Below are 21,540 nucleotides of genomic sequence, written 5' to 3' on the forward strand. Positions count from 1 at the left end.
CTACTGTTTGCACCTTAACATTTCTGGTGAGTAGGATAATATTAAATTACTGTAGTTTCCTGGGTTGACCCAAAGCTCCTTTTATAGTCTTGTAAGTTTCGATGTTTTTATCCACTATATATTTTTAAAATTGCTTTACATTGTAGCTGTATACTGTTGTATATATTTATTTTTTATTTATACAGTATACAATTTGTTGTGTGTGTGTATGTGTGTGTATATATATATATATATATATATATATGTGTGTGTGTGTGTATATATATGTGTGTGTGTATATATATATATATATATATATATATATATATATCTATATATATATATATATATATATATATATATATCTATACATATCTTTTGTTTTATTTAATTTTAGGGGAAAACTCTTTCCGTTATTGCTTTAATTTTGACTAACTTTCATGATGGGAAACCTTTTCCAACTGTGCAAGTCAAAAAGGACACGATAGAGCAGGTAAGTTTTGTAATTAATTCTAATGAAGTTGTGGGTGGGCACTTAGGGGGTCATTCCGAGTTGTTCGCTCGTTATTTTTTTGTCGCAACGGAGCGATTAGTCGCTAATGCGCATGCGCAATGTCCGCATTGCGACTGCGCCAAGTAAATTTGCTATGCAGTTAGGAATTTTACTCGCGGCATTACGAGGTTTTTTCCTTCGTTCTGGTGATCGTAATGTGATTGACAGGAAGTGGGTGTTTCTGGGTGGAAACTGGCCGTTTTATGGGTGTGTGCGAAAAAACGCTACCGTTTCTGGGAAAAACGCGGGAGTGGCTGGAGAAACGGAGGAGTGTCTGGGCGAACGCTGGGTGTGTTTGTGACGTCAAACCAGGAACGACAAGCACTGAACTGATCGCACTGGCAGAGTAAGTCTCGAGCTACTCAGAAACTGCACAGAGAAGTATTTTTGCAATATTGCGAATCTTTCGTTCGCAATTTTGATAAGCTAAGATTCACTCCCAGTAGGCGGCGGCTTAGCGTGTGCAAAGCTGCTAAAAGCAGCTTGCGAGCGAACAACTCGGAATGACCCCCTTAGTCAGTTCTTTTTTTACACAGTATATTAAAGTACCCCATTTTTTCCAGAACACTGCTTTAGCTGAAACATCCCTGCCAAGTGATTTAATTAAATTCTCAAGCAGCAAACAGTCACAAAGACAAACCAAAGGTAAGTTTAGCATACAACAAGCAGACTTAAAATAAGAAAACAAGTGTCACTCACAAGTGTGTGTATGTATGTGTATATATTATACAATGTAAGTGTGTATAATATATATATATATATATATATATATTTCTCGAACGTCCTCGTGGATGCTGGGGACTACGTAAGGACCATGGGGAATAGCGGGCTCCGCAGGAGACTAGACACTCTAAAGAAAGATTTAGTACTATCTGGTGTGCACTGGCTCCTCCCTCTATGCCCCTCCTCCAGACCTCAGTTAGAATCTGTGCCCGGCCGAGCTGGGTGCTCCTAGTGGGCTCTCCTGAGCTTGCTAGAAAAGAAAGTATTTTGTTAGGTTTTTTATTTTCAGAGAGCTTCTGCTGGCAACAGACTCTCTGCTACGAGGGACTGAGGGGAGAGAAGCAAACCTACTCACGGCAGCTAGGTAGCGCTTCTTAGGTTACTGGACACCATTAGCTCCAGAGGGATCGAACACAGGTACCTAACCTTGATCGTCCGTTCCCGGAGCCGCGCCGCCGTCCCCCTCGCAGAGCCAGAAGAACAGAATCCACAGAAGCAAGAAGACATCGAAATCGGCGGCTGAAGACTCCTGTCTTCACTTAAGGTAGCGCACAGCACTGCAGCTGTGCGCCATTGCTCCCACAGCACACCGCACACTCCGGTCACTGTAGGGTGCAGGGCGCAGGGTGGGGCGCCCTGGGCAGCAATTAAGTACCTTTTTGGCAAAAAGAGGCATATATACAGTCTGGGACTGTATTTATGCCCGAGCCCCCGCCATTTTTTACACATTAAAGCGGGACAGAAGCCCGCCACTGAGGGGGCGGGACCTTCTTCCTCAGCACACCAGCGCCATTTTCTCTTCACAGCTCCGCTGGAAGGACGCTCCCCAGGCTCTCCCCTGCAGTATACAGGTGCATTAAAGGGTAAAAAAGAGAGGGGGGGCACATAAATTTAGGCGCAGTGTGTATGTATGTATATGTATATATATATATATATATATATATATATATATATATATATATATATATAAAAAAGAGATTCTCATGGGAGCTAGACCACCTCAGATGTCACTTAAAAATGTATTTATTCTTAAAATTTAACAGTAACTACTGTAACAGTATATAAAAACTTCAATAAAACATGCAAATGACTTTGTACCATAAATGAACAAAACAGACTAATAATCTGACGAAATATATGTTGGTGATATCTACAATTGGATCGAATATCAATTCTTCCACCAAAGCGTTCAGAAATGTGTTCAAATTCACAAATGCGTGAATACCCAACGCGTTTCGTCCATACAGGACTTCATCAGGGGTCGTGATATACCAATATGGTCAAAGTTTGTAAGATTCAAAATCCCATCCAGCTATTTGCCGTGGGTGTAGACAATATTCTCAAAGATAGAAGATCTAAAAATGTCACCATCAGAATTGATATTAGTTTAAAGTGACCATATAAATATATAGCAAGGATTAGAAACAACATCAAAGAAGGAGGAACAAACATAGTCTGGTGATGGAGGAATGGATGTAAATCGCTCTCTACTGATGGTCATAATCAGCACTTAATTAATCACTGTTGAGTTCATTTACATATTGCTTATCATCAAGAAATCCATAACAGAGATAATGATAGATAAACGTTACAGTGTATACAATTACATCATAGGTAATCAAACAGAATTACTTACATTACAATATTCGTATATATCATATAAAGTTCATCAATGTACATAAAAAGTGAAATTGCTGTGACAATGACCTATGGATTGAAAGTATAGAAAATATACATTATGAAAATGACACTTTTTTTAACAGCATTGTTTAAAAACAGCAGACTCTCACATATAATATGTATATTATAGTCTAACCCTGTACATTATTGACTTTTATACAGGATAAATTATGACAGCTCTTATAAATGCAGTACAATTGCACTATTGATAAGGGACCATGCTGAACACAATAGCTGATCAAAAAATTATTGTATTTTCCAGAAAATTTTAATATTTACATATGGTACAATGCCATTAATCAACCTAATTTAAGTCATACCTCATTCTACAATATTTAAATTGCACCTATTCCAGGTATCGGTTGGTAACTGGACCATATCAACTGCTGGTATTAATCAGGACGACACCTGACGTGCCTTATTACAAGATCTGATACTTATTTCTCGTTAAACTACATGGTGTCACCATTTATAACTCATGTAAATAATGGAACATCAAATTATGTTCCTAATTTCTCATGAATTATAATATCCTATATGATCCAATAAGTGGAAATTATTACTATACCAAATTAATAATTAGAAATCTAATATTACTGCAACCAGAATGAATCATTTTTAAATAATGTGGAAAAATATTAGGCTCACCTTTTGGGTGTAAAATGAAAACTCCAATTTTGAATAAGAATAATGTGATAGATTCAGACTGAGTCAAATATCCTAAAAGAAAAATTACTTCATAAGTGGGATTTTACTTCCTAATAATATCAAAGTGTCTATTGATGAGGTACTCACCCTGGTGCTCTCTCAGGATTCCCATTCACAGCTATGACTAAGGGTGAGAATGGGAACTGATATATATACCTCCTATCTGATGACATCACTTCCTGTTGGATAATTAACTTGTTTTCTTATTTTAATACTCATATTCACTCTGTTAGCAGTATTCATAGTGTCCACTAATAGACCCTCAAACATAAATTTTATTGAATGAATAGAACAGTTAAGTTTACTTTTACAATAATGGTGATGAACGCTTTTGCGTTCCACCATCGTTAGCGGCGTGCGTTTCACGACCGCTACTTCCGGTTCCGGCGTGCGTTCCACGGACGCTACTTCCGGTTCCGGTGTGCGTTCCAGCGGCCGCTACTTCCGGTTACGATTATAATGTCATTAACAGCCAATACTTTGCGGCACACATCAAGTCTATATTAGACTGCATGCTAATAATATTTAATTGATGTTGCATGCAATGTGAATTGTTAAATCGTGATCTGTTATATTTATCATGTTAAATGATAATGTTTATAATTGTTGTTTCTATTTATTAGTCCTATTAAATTAAAAATAATAATAAATATATATGAAAGAACTAATTGATTACTTAAGTCTTCTTATAGATTATTAGATTAAATTCATATAATAAGTGACCATATGAAAAAATTTTTATTATCTCATAAATCATTCAGTGAGAATTAAATTCATACCAATTAATTAGAGACTAATATTTGTGCTGAGTGTTAATAAATTATGATACTTTATTATAAATTATTTGATTCCATTAATTCATACTAATTAATTAGAGATTAATTTATGTGCTCGGTGTTGTTAAATAGTATTACTTAATTATAAATTATTATTGATCTCATATATCCTATAATTCAATTTGTGATGATCTAATCATGTTTAATAATAAATTGATAAATTAATGTGCTCTGTGGATACGTATGACCTGAACAGACCATACGTATATAACTAATTGACTAAGTAGCCATTCAAAAACTATTAAGATCAACATGATCCCCCATTTACAATTACAACAGGATTAACAGTTAACATTCTTTCCCACAGTCTTTCAAGGCATTATGCTGAGAAGCATAATGCTATAGTGACTAGGGACAATTTCTCATTTACGGTTTTAGAACATATACCGGCAGATCCAAGAGGAGGAAGTAGGGATCTGAGATTATCCAAACGTGAAACTTAGGTTGATTAATGGCATTGTACCATATGTAAATATTAAAATTTTCTGGAAAATACAATAATTTTTTGATCAGCTATTGTGTTCAGCATGGTCCCTTATCAATAGTGCAATTGTACTGCATTTATAAGAGCTGTCATAATTTATCCTGTATAAAAGTCAATAATGTACAGGGTTAGACTATAATATACATATTATATGTGAGAGTCTGCGGTTTTTAATCAATGCTGTTAAAAAAAGAGTCATTTTCATAATGTATATTTTCTATACTTTCAATCCATAGGTCATTGTCACAGCAATTTCACTTTTTATGTACATTGATGAACTTTATATGATATTATTGGTAATTCTGTTTGATTACCTATGATGTAATTGTATACACTGTAACGTTTATCTATCATTATCTCTGTTATGGATTTCTTGATGATAAGCAATATGTAAATGAACTCAACAGTGATTAATTAAGTGCTGATTATGACCATCAGTAGAGAGCGATTTACATCCATTCCTCCATCACCAGACTATGTTTGTTCCTCCTTCTTTGATGTTGTTTCTAATCCTTGCTATATATTTATATGGTCACTTTAAACTAATATCAATTCTGATGGTGACATTTTTAGATCTTCTATCTTTGAGAATATTGTCTACACCCACGGCAAATAGCTGGATGGGATTTTGAATCTTACAAACTTTGACCATATTGGTATATCACGACCCCTGATGAAGTCCTGTATGGACGAAACGCGTTGGGTATTCACGCATTTGTGAATTTGAACACATTTCTGAACGCTTTGGTGGAAGAATTGATATTCGATCCAATTGTAGATATCACCAACATATATTTCGTCAGATTATTAGTCTGTTTTGTTCATTTATGGTACAAAGTCATTTGCATGTTTTATTGAAGTTTTTATATACTGTTACAGTAGTTACTGTTAAATTTTAAGAATAAATACATTTTTAAGTGACATCTGAGGTGGTCTAGCTCCCATGAGAATCTCTTTTTTTCTATTTCTAATCTAGTGCCTTGTCTGACAGGAGGCATTTCTCAGTGGTACGAGCTATATTGTATATTAGCGCAAAAAAAAGGGTTCTTTATTTTTTTGATATATATAACAGCAGCTACAGGGTAAACACTAAGGTACAGTGGAATCCCTGGGTTATATAGCGCTGGGGTGTGTGCTGACATACTCTCTCTCTGTCTCCCCAAAAGCCTTTGTGGGGTCCTGTCCTCAGTCAGAGCATTCCCTGTGTGTGTGCGGTGTGTCGGTACAAAACCTGTGTCGACATGTTTGATGAGGAAGGATACGTGGAGGCAGAACAAGTGCAGCTGAGTGTGGTGACGGTGCCGACACCTGATTGGATGGATATGTGGAAGGTGTTAAATGATAATGTAAACTCCTTGCATAACAGATTGGATAAAACTGTAACCGGGGGACAGTCAGGGTCTCAACCCATGCCTGATCCTACAGCGCAGAGGCTGTCAGGGTCTCAAAAGCGCACACTATCCCAGATAGTTGACACAGATGTCGACACGGAATCTGACTCCAGTGTCGATGACGATGAGGCAAAGTTGCAGCCTAAACTGACTAAAGCCATCCGCTACATGATTGTAGCAATGAAGGATGTATTACACATTTCTGAGGAAAATCCTGTCCCTGACAAGAGGAATTATATGTATGGGGAGAAAAAGCATGAAGTGACTTTTCCCCCTTCACATGAATTAAATGAATTATGTGAAAAAGCGTGGGATTCCCCTGACAGGAAGGTGATAGTTTCCAAGAGATTACTTATGGCGTATCCTTTCCCGCCAACGGACAGGTTACGCTGGGAATCCTCCCCTAGGGTAGACAAGGCGTTGACACGCTTGTCCAAGAAGGTGGCCCTGCCGTCTCCAGATACGGCCGCCCTAAAGGATCCTGCGGATAGAAAGCAGGAAGCTATCCTGAAGTCGGTTTATACACATTCTGGCACACTGCTGAGGCCAGCAATTGCTTCGGCCTGGATGTGTAGTGCGGTAGCTGCATGGACGGATTCCCTGTCTGAGGAGTTAGATACCCTGGACAGGGACACTGTTCTACTGACCCTGGCACATATCAAGGACGCGATCCTATATATGTGGGATGCCCAGAGGGACATTTGCCTGCTGGGCTCTAGAGTTAACGCAATGTCCATTTCTGCCAGAAGGGTCTTATGGACTCGGCAATGGACAGGGGATACCGACTCTAAAAAAAACATGGAGGTTTTACCTTATAAGGGTGAGGAATTGTTTGGGGACGATCTCTCGGACCTAGTTTCCACAGCTACGGCTGGGAAGTCAAATTTCTTGCCTTATGTCCCTCCACAACCTAAGAAAGCACCGTATTACCAAATGCAGTCCTTTCGTTCTCAGAGGAGCAAGAAGGTCAGAGGTGCGTCCTTTCTTGCCAGAGGCAGGGGTAGAGGAAAAAAGCTGCACCCTGCTGTTAATTCCCAGGAACAAAAGTCTTCCCCGGCTTCCACTAAATCCACCGCATGATGCTGGGGCTCCACAGGCAGAGCCGTGGGGGCGCGTCTCCGACTTTTCAGCCACCAGTGGGTTTGCTCACAGGTGGATCCTTGGGCTATAGAAATTGTGTCTCAGGGATACAGGCTGGAATTCGAGGTGATGCCCCCTCACCGTTACCTAAAATCGGCCTTACCAACTTCCCCCATGGAAAGGGAGATAGTGTTGGAGGCAATTCACAAACTTTTTCTCCAGCAGGTGGTGGTAGAGGTCCCCCCCCCCCCTTCAAAGGGGAAGGGGCTACTATTCCACTATGTTTGTGGTACCGAAACCGGACGGTTCGGTCAGACCCATTTTAAATTTAAAATCCCTGAACATTTATCTGAAGAAATTCAAGTTCAAAATGGAATCGCTCAGAGCGGTCATTGCAAGCCTGGAGGAAGGGTATTTTATGGTGTCTCTGGACATCAAGGATGCTTACTTGCACGTCCCCATTTATCCACCTCATCAGGAGTACCTCAGGTTTGTGGTACGGGACTGTCATTACCAATTTCAGACGTTGCCGTTTGGCCTGTCCACGGCACCGAGAGTTTTTACCAAAGTGATGGCGGAAATGATGGTTCTCCTTCGGAAGCAAGGGGTTACAATTATCCCATACTTGGACGATCTCCTCATAAAGGCGAGGTCCAGGGAGCAGTTGCTGATCAGCGTAGCACACTCTCAGGAAGTGTTGCGTCAGCACGGCTGGATTCTGAACATTCCAAAGTCGCAGCTGATTCCTGCGACGCGTCTGCCCTTCCTGGGCATGATTCTGGACACAGACCAGAAGAAGGTGTTTCTCCTGGAGGAGAAGGCTCAGGAGCTCGTGACTCTGGTCAGAGACCTCCTAAAGCCAAAACAGGTGTCGGTGCATCGCTGCACGCGAGTCCTGGGAAAGATGGTGGCGTCATACGAAGCCATTCCCTTCGGCAGGTTCCATGCGAGGATCTTTCAGTGGGATCTGCTGGACAAGTGGTCCGGATCGCATCTTCAGATGCATCGGATGATCACCCTGTCCCCCAGGGCCAGGGTGTCTCTTCTGTGGTAGGTACAATACAACGCCCTGAGTCAAGCGGAGCCTCTGCTTCGAAACCAACCAGTGCTGATTCAGTCAGATAACATCATGGCAGTGGCCCATGTAAACCGCCAGCGCGGCACAAGAAGCAGGGTGGCAATGGCAGAAGCCACCAGGATTCTTCGGTGGGCGGAGAAACACGTACTAGCACTGTCAGCAGTGTTCATTCCGGGAGTGGACAACTGGGAAGCAGACTTCCTCAGCAGACACGACCTCCACCCGGGAGAGTGGGGACTTCATCAAGAAGTCTTCACGCAGATTGCAAATCGATGGGAACTGCCACAGGTGGACATGATGGCGTCCCGTCTCAACAAAAAGCTAAAAAGATATTGCGCCAGGTCAAGGGACCCTCAGGCGATAGCTGGGGACGCATTAGTAACACCGTGGGTGTTCCAGTCGGTCTACGTGTTTCCTCCTCTTCCTCTCATACCAAAGGTGCTGAGAATTGTTAGAAAAAGAGGAGTGAGAACAATACTCATTGTTCCGGATTGGCCAAGAAAGACTTTGTACCCGGAATTGCAAGAAATGCTCACAGAGGACCCATGGCCTTTGCCTCTCAGACAGGACCTGTTACAACAAGGGCCCTGTCTGTTCCAAGGCTTACCGCGGCTGCGTTTGACGGCATGGCGGTTGAACACCGGATCCTAGCAGAAAAGGGCATTCCGGAAGCAGTTATTCCTACGCTGATAAAGGCTAGGAAGGACGTGACAGCAAATCATTATCACCGTATATGGCGAAAATATGTTGCTTGGTGTGAGGCCAGGAAGGCCTCTACAGAGGAATTCCAGCTGGGTCGATTCCTGCACTTCCTACAGTCAGGTGTTACTATGGGCCTAAAATTAGGGTCCATAAAGGTCCAGATTTCGGCCCTATCCATTTTCTTTCAAAAAGAACTGGCTTCACTGCCTGAGGTTCAGACGTTTGTTAAAGGAGTACTGCATATTCAGCCTCCTTTTGTGCCACCAGTGGCACCTTGGGATCTTAACATGATCTTGGCTTTCCTGAAATCCCACTGGTTTGAGCCACTTAAAACGGTGGAGCTAAAGTATCTCACGTGGAAAGTGTTCGTGCTGTTGGCCCTAGCCTCAGCTAGGCGTGTGTCAGAATTGGCGGCTTTGTCATGTAAAAGCCCCTATCTGGTTTTCCATATGGACAGGGCAGAATTGCGAACTCGTCCGCAGTTTCTGCCAAAGGTGGTGTCATCTTTTCATCTGAACCAACCCATTGTGGTGCCTGCGGCTACTCGTGACTTGGAGGATTCCAAGTTGCTTGATGTGGTCAGGGCTTTGAAGATCTATGTTGCCAGGACGGCTGGAGTCAGGAAGACTGACTCGCTGTTTATCCTGTATGCATCCAACAAGCTTGGTGCTCCTGCTTCAAAGCAAACCATTGCTCGCTGGATCTGTAACACGATTCAGCAGGCTCCTTCTGCAGCTGGATTGCCGAATCCAAAATCGGTAAAAGCCCATTCCACAAGGAAGGTGGGCTCTTCTTGGGCGGCTGCCCGAGGGGTCTCGGCATTACAGCTTTGTCGAGCTGCTACTTGGTCGTGTTCAAACACATTTGCAAAGTTCTACAAGTTTGATACCCTGGCTGAGGAGGACTTGGTGTTTGCCCATTCGGTGCTGCAGAGTCATCCGCACTCTCCCGCCCGTTTGGGAGCTTTGGTATAATCCCCATGGTCCTTACGGAGTCCCCAGCATCCACTAGGACGTTAGAGAAAATAAGAATTTACTTACCGGTAATTCTATTTCTCGTAGTCCGTAGTGGATGCTGGGCGCCCGTCCCAAGTGCGGACTTTCTGCAATACGTGTATATAGTTATTGCTTAATAAAGGGTTATGTTATGTTGGCATCCATTGGTTGATGCTCTATTGATTATTCATACTGTTAACTGGGTAAGTTTATCACAAGTTATACGGTGTGATTGGTGTGGCTGGTATGAGTCTTACCCGGGATTCCAAAATCCTTTCCTTGTAATGTCAGCTCTTCCGGGCACAGTTTCCTTAACTGAGGTCTGGAGGAGGGGCATAGAGGGAGGAGCCAGTGCACACCAGATAGTACTAAATCTTCCTTTAGAGTGCCCAGTCTCCTGCGGAGCCCGCTATTCCCCATGGTCCTTACGGAGTCCCCAGCATCCACTACGGACTACGATAAATAGAATTACCGGTAAGTAAATTCTTATATTATATTATTTATATATATATATATATATATAATTATAAGGGCATGGTTGTGCCCTTTTATTAAGGCTGAATCGAACAAACAGAATTCTCCCATAGGGAACTTCTGAGATAGGGGAATGGTGTTTGAGGGGCTACACCTGAAAAGTGATTGGACGTACTGAGCCGAAATTTGGCAAAATTGGGAGTAACCTACAGTTTCAACTGTCAGTTTTTTTTCTGCTACTTCCTGTATGACTTTTTAGGATGGTTTTCCCACATAGTCTATGAGAAGATTTTTGGGAAGGCATAACTCGGGGTAGAGGACAAAAAAAGACTTGGGGTTTGTTTTATTAGATAGATATTGTCCCAGTGTAGTGCCTTTTTTAGGGTTAAGGTTTTTCAGAAAGTTACAGGTTTTTGTAATTTAGTAAAATATGCCCCATTTCACGGTGTGTGCGTTGTTTTTTTGGGGGGTATTTTTTTTGTAGTAGAACTACAGGTACCAGCAGGCCCGTTATTTCCCTGCATGCTGGTACATGTGGTTCTCCAACTACCAGCTTGCGGGGGAGGCTTGCTGGGACTTGTAGTTCTACCACACAAAAAAACAATATTCTATTTTTTGCACAAAGGCTATCAGCCTCCCATCCATCGCCCATGGATGGGTGGGACAGCCTCGGACTTCACCCCTGGCCCTTGGGTGCCTGGAGGGGGGGTTTCCTTGATTGAAGGGGTTCCCACTCCAGGGAACCCCGACTTGGGGTGACTAGTTGGGGGGGTAATGCCACGGCCGCAGGGACCTATATAAAAGTGTCCCCCGGCTGTGGCATTATCTCTCTAGCTAGTGGAGCCCGGTGCTGGTTTTAAAAATACGGGGGACCCCTACATCTTTTGTCCCCTGTATTTTTGGAACCAGGACCAGCTCAAAGAGCCCGAGGCTGGTTATGCTTAGGAGGGGGGACCCCACACAAAATTTTTTTTCTTTTAACTACTGTATATGTGTTGTGGACAAGCTTACCGAAGTCTCAGTCTCAAGAGGTTTTGGCGGCTGGCGGCTTTCTCTTCTCCAGCGGCATCCAGCGGCTTCTCCATCCAGGGGGTCAGATGAATTACTGCTTCCGGCGCAGCAGCAGCAGAAGCGTTAACTCAGTTAAAAATATTAATCGCCGTTATTGTCTTATGGAGTTAACGCGTTAATAACGCGTTAACTTGCCCAGCACTAATAAATATATATATATATATTATACACACTGCTCAAAAAAATTAAGGGAACACTTAAACAACACAATGTAACTCCATGTCAACCACACTTCTGTGAAATCAAACTGTCCACTTATGATGCAACACTGATTGACAATCAATTTCACATGCTGTTGTGCAAATGGGATAGACACCAGGTGGAAATTATAGGCAATGAGCAAGACACCCCCAATAAAGGAGTTGTTCTGCAGGTGGTGACCACAGACCACTTCTCAGCTCCTATGCTTTCTGACTGATGTTTTTGTCACTTTTGAAAGCTGGCGGTGCTTTCACTTTAGTGGTAGCATGAGACGGAGTCTACAACCCACACAAGTGGCTCAGGTAGTGCAGCTCATCCAGGATGGCACATCAATGCGAGCTGTGGCAAGAAGGTTTGCTGTGTCTGTCAGCGTAGTGTCCAGAGCATGGAGGCGCTACCAGGAGACAGGCCAGTACATCAGGAGACGTGGAGGAGGCCGTAGGAGGGCAACAACAGAGCAGCAGGACCGCTACCTCCGCCTTTGTGCAAGGAGGAACAGGAGGAGCACTGCCAGAGCCCTACAAAATGACCTCCGGCAAGCCACAAATGTGCATGTGTCTACTCAAACGATCAGAAACAGACTCCATGAGGGTGGTATGAGGGCCCGACGTCCACAGGTGGGTATTGTGCTTACAACCCAACACCGTGCAGGACATTTGCCAGAGAACACCAAGATTGGCAAATTCGCCACTGGCGCCCTGTGCTCTTCACAGATGAAAGCAGGTTCTTACTGAGCACATGTGACAGACGTGACAGAGTCTGGAGACGCCAAGGCGAGAACGTTCTGCTGCCTGCAACGTCCTCCAGCATGACCGGTTTGGCAGTGGGTCAGTAATGGTGTGGGGTGGCATTTCTTTGGGGGGCAGCACAGCCCTCCATGTGCTCGCCAGAGGTAGCCAGACTGCCATTAGGTACCGAGATGAGATCCTCAGACCCCTTGTGAGACCATATGCTGGTGCGGTTGGCCCTGGGTTCCTCCTAATGCAAGACAATGCTAGACCTCATGTGGCTGGAGTGTGTCAGCAGTTCCTGCAAGACTAAGGCATTGATGCTATGGACTAGCCCGCCCGTTCCCTAGACCTGAATTCAATTGAGCACATCTGGGACATCATGTCTCGCTCCATCCACAGTTGCACCACAGACTGTCCAGGAGTTGGTGGATGCTTTAGTCCAGGTCTGGGAGGAGATCCCTCAGGAGAGCATCCGCCACCTCATCAGGAGCATGCCCAGGCGTTGTAGGGAGGTCATACAGGCAAGTTGGATCAGCCTGTAGTGTGTTTTTCCACTTTAATTTTGAGTGTGACTCCAAATCCAGACGTCCATGGGTTAATAAATTTGATTTCCATTGATAATTCTTGTGTGATTTTGTTGTCAGCACAAAGTATTTAATAAGAATATTTCTCTGACGTCCTAGTGGATGCTGGGGACTCCGTCAGGACCATGGGGAATAGCGGCTCCGCAGGAGACAGGGCACAAAATTTAAAAGTTTGACCACTAGGTGGTGTGTACTGGCTCCTCCCCCTATGACCCCCCTCCAAGCCTCAGTTAGGTTTTTGTGCCCGTCCGAGCAGGGTGCAATCTAGGTGGCTCTCATAAAGAGCTGCTTAGAGTAAAAGTTTTGATAGTTTTATTATTTTCAGTGAGTCCTGCTGGCAACAGGCTCACTGCAACGAGGGACCTAGGGGAGAAGAAGTGAACTCACCTGCGTGCAGGATGGATTTGCTTCTTAGGCTACTGGACACTAGCTCCAGAGGGACGATCACAGGTACAGCCTGGATGGGTCACCGGAGCCGCGCCGCCGACCCCCTTGCAGATGCCGAAGTAAGAAGAGGTCCAGAAACCGGCGGCTGAAGGCTTTTCAGTCTTCATGAGGTAGCGCACAGCACTGCAGCTGTGCGCCATTGCGCTCAGGCACACTTCACACCGGCGGTCACTGAGGGTGCAGGGCGCTGGGGGGGGCGCCCTGGGCAGCAATGTTAATACCTTTCTGGCTAAAAAGAATACATCACATATAGTCCATGAGGCTATATGGATGTATTTCACCCCTGCCAGGTCTCAGAAAAACCGGGAGAAGAGCCCGCCGGAATAGGGGGCGGGGCCTATCTCCTCAGCACACAGCGCCATTTTCCTACACAGCTCCGCTGCTAGGAAGGCTCCCAGGCTCTCCCCTGCACTGCACTACAGAAACAGGGTAAAAAACAGAGAGGGGGGGCATTTTTTGGCGATATTATATATATATTTAAGCAGCTATAAGGAAACAACACTTATATAAGGTTGTTCCTATATAATTATAGCGCTTTGGTGTGTGCTGGCAAACTCTCCCTCTGTCTCCCCAAAGGGCTAGTGGGGTCCTGTCTTCTATCAGAGCATTCCCTGTGTGTCTGCTGTGTGTCGGTACGTGTGTGTCGACATGTATGAGGACGATGTTGGTGTGGAGGCGGAGCAATTGCCGGTAATGGTCATGTCACCCCCTAGGGAGTCGACACCGGAATGGATGGCTTTGTTTATGGAATTACGTGATAATGTCAGCACGCTGCAAAAGTCGGTTGACGACATGAGACGACCGGCAAACCAGTTAGTACCTGTACAGGCGTCTCAAACACCGTCAGGGGCTGTAAAACGCCCTTTGCCTCAGTCGGTCGACACAGACCCAGACACGGACACCGTATCTAGTGTCGACGGTGAAGAAACTAACGTATTTTCCAGTAGGGCCACACGTTATATGATCACGGCATGAAGGAGGCTTTGCATATCTCTGATACTGCAAGTACCACAAAAAGGGGTATTATGTGGGGTCTGAAAAAACTACCTGTAGTTTTTCCTGAATCAGAGGAATTGAATGACGTGTGTGATGAAGCGTGGGTTACCCCTGATAAAAAACTGCTAATTTCAAAGAAGTTATTGGCGTTATACCCTTTCCCGCCAGAGGTTAGGGCGCGCTGGGAAACACCCCCTAGGGTGGACAAGGCGCTCACACGTTTATCCAAACAAGTGGCGTTACCGTCTCCTGATACGGCCGCCCTCAAGGATCCAGCTGATAGGAGGCTGGAAAATACTCTAAAAAGTATATACACACATACTGGTGTTATACTGCGACCAGCAACCGCCTCAGCCTGGATGTGCAGTGCTGGGGTGGCTTGGTCGGATTCCCTGACTGAAAATATTGATACCCTGGATAGGGACAGTATTTTATTGACTATAGAGCAATTAAAGGATGCATTCCTTTATATGCGAGATGCACAGAGGGATATCTGCACTCTGGCATCAAGAGTAAGTGCGATGTCCATATCTGCCAGAAGAAGTCTATGGACACGACAGTGGTCAGGCGATGCGGATTCCAAACGGCATATGGAAGTATTGCCGTATAAAGGGGAGGAATTATTTGGGGTCGGTTTATCGGATTTGGTAGCCACGGCAACAGCCGGGAAGTCCACCTTTTTACCTCAAGTCCCCTCCCAGCAGAAAAAGACGCAGTCTTTTCAGCCGCAGTCCTTTCGTTCCTATAAGAACAAGCGAGCAAAAGGACATTCATATTTGCCCCGAGGCAAAGGAAAGGGTAAGAGACTGCAGCAAGCAGCCCCTTCCCAGGAGCAGAAGTCCTCCCCGGCTTCTGAAAAGGCCTCAGCATGACGCTGGGACCTTACAAGCGGACTCAGGGGTGGTGGGGGGTCGCCTCAAGAATTTCAGCGCACAGTGGGCTCACTCGCAGGTGGACCCCTGGATCCTGCAGGTAGTATCTCAGGGTTACAGGTTGGAATTCGAGAAGTCTCCCCCTCGCCGGTTCCTAAAATCTGCTTTGCCAACGTCTCCCTCAGACAGGGCGACGGTATTGGAAGCCATTCACAAGCTGTATTCTCAGCAGGTGATAATCAAGGTACCCCTTCTACAACAGGGAAAGGGGTATTACTCCACGCTATTTGTGGTGCCGAAGCCGGACGGCTCGGTAAGACCTATTCTAAATCTGAAATCTCTGAACCTGTACATACAAAAATTCAAGTTCAAGATGGAGTCACTCAGAGCAGTGATAGCGAATCTGGAAGAAGGGGATTTTATGGTGTCCTTGGACATCAAGGATGCTTACCTTCATGTCCCAATTTGCCCTTCACACCAAGGGTACCTCAGGTTCGTGGTACAAAACTGTCATTATCAGTTTCAGACGCTGCCGTTTGGATTGTCCACGGCACCCAGGGTCTTTACCAAGGTAATGGCCGAAATGATGATCCTTCTTCGAAGAGAAGGCGTATTAATTATCCCTTACTTGGACGATCTCCTGATAAGGGCAAGATCCAGAGAACAGCTGGAGGTCGGAGTAGCACTAACTCAAGTAGTGCTCCAACAGCACGGGTGGATTCTGAATTTTCCAAAATCCCAACTGATCCCGACGACACGTCTGCTGTTCCTAGGGATGATTCTGGACACTGTTCAGAAAAAGGTATTTCTTCCGGAGGAGAAAGCCAAGGAGTTATCCGAACTCGTCAGGAACCTCCTAAAACCAGGGACAGTGTCTGTGCATCAATGCACAAGAGTCCTGGGACAAATGGTGGCTTCTTACGAAGCGATTCCATTCGGCAGATTCCATGCACGAAATGGTGGTTGCAGAGTGCTCATCTGTTAGAGGGCCGCAGATTCGGCATACAGAACTGGGTCCTAGTGACCACGGATGCCAGCCTGAGAGGCTGGGGAGCGGTCACACAAGGAAGAAACTTCCAGGGCGTGTGGTCAAGCCTGGAAACGTCTCTTCACATAAATATACTGGAACTAAGAGCAATCTACAATGCTCTAAGCCTGGCAAAACCTCTGCTTCAGGGTCAGCCGGTGTTGATCCAGTCGGACAACATCACGGCAGTCGCCCACGTAAACAGACAGGGCGGCACAAGAAGCAGGAGGGCAATGGCAGAAGCTGCAAGGATTCTTCGCTGGGCGGAAAATCATGTGATAGCACTGTCAGCAGTGTTCATCCCGGGAGTGGACAACTGGGAAGCAGACTTCCTCAGCAGACACGATCTTCACCCGGGAGAGTGGGGACTTCATCCAGAAGTCTTCCACATGATTGTAGTCCATTGGGAAAGACCAATGGTGGACATGATGGCGTCCCGCCTCAACAAAAAACTGGACAGGTATTGCGCCAGGTCAAGAGACCCTCAGGCAATAGCTGTGGACGCTCTGGTAACACCATGGGTGTACCAGTCAGTGTATGTGTTCCCTCCTCTGCCTCTCATACCCAAGGTACTGAGAATTATACGGCAAAGGGGAGTAAGAACGATACTAGTGGCTCCGGACTGGCCAAGAAGGACTTGGTACCCGGAACTTCAGGAGATGCTCACGGAAGATCCGTGGCCTCTACCTCTAAGAAGGGATCTGCTTCAGCAGAGACCGTGTCTATTCCAAGACTTACCGCGGCTGCGTTTGACGGCATGGCGGTTGAACGCCGGATCCTAAGGGAAAAAGGCATTCCGGAAGAGGTCATCCCTACCCTGGTCAAAGCCAGGAAGGAGGTGACTGCACAACATTATCACCGCATTTGGAGAAAATATGTTGCATGGTGTGAGGCCAGGAAGGCCCCGACAGAGGAATTTCAACTCGGTCGATTCCTACATTTCCTGCAAACAGGATTATCTATGGGCCTCAAATTAGGGTCCATTAAGGTTCAAATTTCGGCCCTGTCGATTTTCTTCCAGAAAGAATTGGCTTCAGTTCCTGAAGTCCAGACTTTTGTAAAAGGAGTACTACATATACAGCCCCCGGTTGTGCCCCCAGTGGCACCGTGGGATCTCAATGTAGTTTTGGATTTTCTCAAATCCCATTGGTTTGAGCCACTCAAATCGGTAGATTTGAAATATCTTACATGGAAAGTAACCATGCTACTGGCCCTGGCTGCAGCCAGGAGAGTGTCGGAATTGGCGGCTTTATCGTATAAAAGCCCATATCTGATTTTCCATTCGGACAGGGCAGAATTGAGGACGCGTCCTCATTTTCTGCCTAAGGTGGTATCAGCGTTTCACCTGAACCAGCCTATTGTGGTGCCTGCGGCTACTAACGATTTGGAGGATTCCAAGTTGCTGGACGTTGTCAGAGCATTGAAAATATATATATTTCAAGGACGGCTGGAGTCAGAAAATCTGACTCGCTGTTTATACTGTATGCACCCAACAAGCTGGGTGCTCCTGCTTCTAAGCAGACGATTGCTCGTTGGATTTGTAGCACAATTCAACTGGCACATTCTGTGGCAGGCCTGCCACAGCCTAAATCTGTCAATGCCCACTCCACAAGGAAGGTGGGCTCATCTTGGGCGGCTGCCCGAGGGGTCTCGGCATTGGAACTCTGCCGAGCAGCTACGTGGTCAGGGGAGAACACGTTTGTAAAATTCTACAAATTTGATACCCTGGCTAAGGAGGACCTGGAGTTCTCTCATTCGGTGCTGCAGAGTCATCCGCACTCTCCCGCCCGTTTGGGAGCTTTGGTATAATCCCCATGGTCCTTACGGAGTTCCCAGCATCCACTAGGACGTCACCGGTACTCACCGGTAATTCTATTTCTCGTAGTCCGTACGGTGTGATTGGTGTGGCTGGTATGAGTCTTACCCGGGATTCAAAATCCTTCCTTATTGTGTACGCTCGTCCGGGCACAGTATCCTAACTGAGGCTTGGAGGAGGGTCATAGGGGGAGGAGCCAGTACACACCACCTAGTGGTCAAACTTTTAAATTTTGTGCCCTGTCTCCTGCGGAGCCGCTATTCCCCATGGTCCTGACGGAGTCCCCAGCATCCACTACGGACTACGAGAAATAGAATTACCGGTGAGTAAATTCTTATTTTAATTCATTCAGATCTAGGATGTGTTATTTTAGTGTTCCCTTTATTTTTTTTAGCAGTGTTTATATATATATATATATATATATATATATATATATATATATATATATATATGTGTATGTATGTATATATGTATATATGTGTGGGTGTGTATATATGTATATATATGTATATTTCTCTGACGTCCTAGTGGATGCTGGGAACTCCGTAAGGACCATGGGGAAAAGCGGGCTCCGAAGGAGGCTGGGCACTCTAGAAAGATCTTAGACTACCTGGTGTGCACTGGCTCCTCCCACTATGACCCTCCTCCAAGCCTCAGTTAGATTTCGTGCCCGGCCGAGGTTGGATGCACACTAGGGGCTCTCCTGAGCTCTTAGAAAGTTATAGTCTTAGAATTTGTTATTTTCAGTGAGACCTGCTAGCAACAGGCTCACTGCAGCGAGGGACTAAGGGGAGAAGAAGCGAACTCGCCTGCTTGCAGCCGGATTGGGCTTCTTAGGCTACTAGACACCATTAGCTCCAGAGGGATCGACCGCAGGCCCAGCCTTGATGTTCGGTCCCGGAGCTGCGCCGCCGTCCCCCTTACAGAGCCAGAAGCAAGAAGATGGTCCGGAAAATCGGCGGCATGAAGACATCCTGTCTTCACCAAGGTAGCGCACAGCACTGCAGCTGTTCGCCATTGCTCCTCATACACACTTCACACTCTGGTCACTGAGGGTGCAGGGCGCTGGGGGGGGGGGGTGCCCTGAGGCAGCAATAAAAACACCTTGGCTGGCTAAAATACCTCAATATATAGCCCCTGGGGCTATATATGAGGTAAATACCCCTGCCAGAATCCCAAAAAAAGCGGGAGAATACGCCGCGAAAAAGGGGCGGGGCCTATCTCCTCAGCACACTGGCGCCATTTTTCCCTCACAGCTCGGCTGGAAGGAAGCTCCCTGGCTCTTCCCTGCAATTCTACAGTACAGTAAGAGGGAAAAGAGAGGGGGGGCATTAAAATTGGCACTGTATACAGTATATTATATTGAAAAGCAGCTATTAGGGACATAACTCAGTTAGTCCCTGTATATATATAGCGCTCTGGTGTGTGCTGGCATACTCTTACTCTGTCCCCCCAAAGGGCTTTTGTGGGTCCTGTCCTCTGTTTGAGCATTCCCTATGTGTGTGGAGTGTGTCGGTACGGCTGTGTCGACATGTTTGAGGAGGATAATGATGTGGAGGAGGAGCAGATGCCTTTAGCAGGGATGTCACCCCCTGGGGGTCAGACACCTGAGTGGATGGTATTATGGCAGGAAATGAGTGCACGTATAGACTCCTTACATAAAAAATTTGACGACATGCCGACTGTGGGACAGCCGAGTCTTCAGCTCGTGCCTGTCCAGGTGTCTCAAAAGTCATCAGGGGCTCTGAAACGCCCGCTATCTCAGGTGGCACAAGTAGATGTCGACACGGATACTGACACCAGTGTCGACGACGATGAGTCAAATGTAATGCCCGTTAAGGCCATTCACTGCATGATTGAGGCAATGAAAGAGGTGTTAAATATTTCTGATTTACATCCAGGTACCACAAAAAAGGGTATTATGTTTGGGGAGAAAAAACTACCTGTAGTTTTTCCCCCGTCAGATGAATTAAATGAAGTGTATGAAGAAGCGTGGGCTTCCCCTGATAAGAAATTGGTAATTCCTAAGAAGCTACTAATGGCGTTCCCTTTCCCGCCAGAGGATAGGTTACGTTGGGAAACACCCCCGAGGGTGGATAAAGCGCTCACACGTTTGTCTAAAAAGGTGGCACTACCGTCCCAGGATACGGCCGCCCTTAAGGAACCTGCTGATAGAAAGCAGGAGGCGATCCTGAAGTCTGTATATACACACTCAGGCATTATACTCAGACCAGCTATTGCGTCAGCATGGATGTGCAGTGCTGCCGCTGCGTGGTCAGATAAACTGTCAGAAAATATTGACACGTTAGACAGAGACACGATCCTGCTAACAATTGACAATATCAAAGACTCAGTCTTATACATGAGAGATGCACAGAGGGAAATCTGCCGGCTGGCATCTAAAGTAAGTGCATTATCCATCTCTGCTAGGAGATGCTTATGGACTCGCCAGTGGACTGGAGATGCAGATTCCAAAAGGCACATGGAAGTTTTGCCTTATAAGGGGGAGGAATTATTTGGGGATGGTCTCTCCGACCTAGTTTCCACAGCAACGTCTGGGAAGTCAGCATTTTTACCCCATGTCCCCTCACAGCCTAAGAAGGCGCCATTTTATCAGGTTCAGTCCTTTCGGTCCCAGAAAAACAAGCGGGGAAAAGGAGGATCTTTTCTGTCAAGAGGCAGAGGCAGGGGAAAAAGGCTGCAGCAAACAGCAGGTTCCCAGGAACAAAAGTCCTCCCCCGCTTCCTCTTCCAAGTCCGCCGCATGACGGTGGGGCTTCACAGGCGGAGCCAGGTACGGTGGGGGCCCGCCTCAGGAATTTCAGCAATCAGTGGGCTCGCTCACAGGTGGATTCCTGGATCCTTCAAATAGTATCTCAGGGATACAGGCTGGAATTCGAGGCGACTCCACCCCGCCGTTTCCTAAAATCCGCCTTGCCGATTGCTCCCTCAGACAGGGAGGCGGTGCTAGCAGCGATTCACAAGCTGTATTCCCAGCAAGTGATAATCAAGGTACCCCTACTTCAACAAGGCCGGGGTTACTATTCCACACTTTTTGTGGTGCCGAAACCGGACGGTTCGGTGAGACCCATTTTAAATTTGAAATCCTTGAA

The 21,540-nt window shown here is 45.7% G+C and overlaps 1 protein-coding gene across 1 annotated transcript in view; it reads left to right on the plus strand.

Annotated features, from left to right (window-relative positions):
* HLTF (helicase like transcription factor) overlaps window positions 1-21,540 on the plus strand; it is a 479,436-nt gene that overhangs the window by 164,493 nt on the left and 293,403 nt on the right. Inside the window, exons 8-9 of the mRNA XM_063915956.1 lie at window positions 377-472; window positions 1,096-1,177. Of these exons, the coding sequence (XP_063772026.1) occupies window positions 377-472; window positions 1,096-1,177 (178 nt within the window). The remainder of the gene's footprint in view (window positions 1-376; window positions 473-1,095; window positions 1,178-21,540) is intronic.

The sequence above is a fragment of the Pseudophryne corroboree genome, chromosome 4 (genome assembly GCF_028390025.1).
Source record: "Pseudophryne corroboree isolate aPseCor3 chromosome 4, aPseCor3.hap2, whole genome shotgun sequence".
Classification (NCBI taxonomy): Eukaryota; Metazoa; Chordata; class Amphibia; order Anura; family Myobatrachidae; genus Pseudophryne; species Pseudophryne corroboree.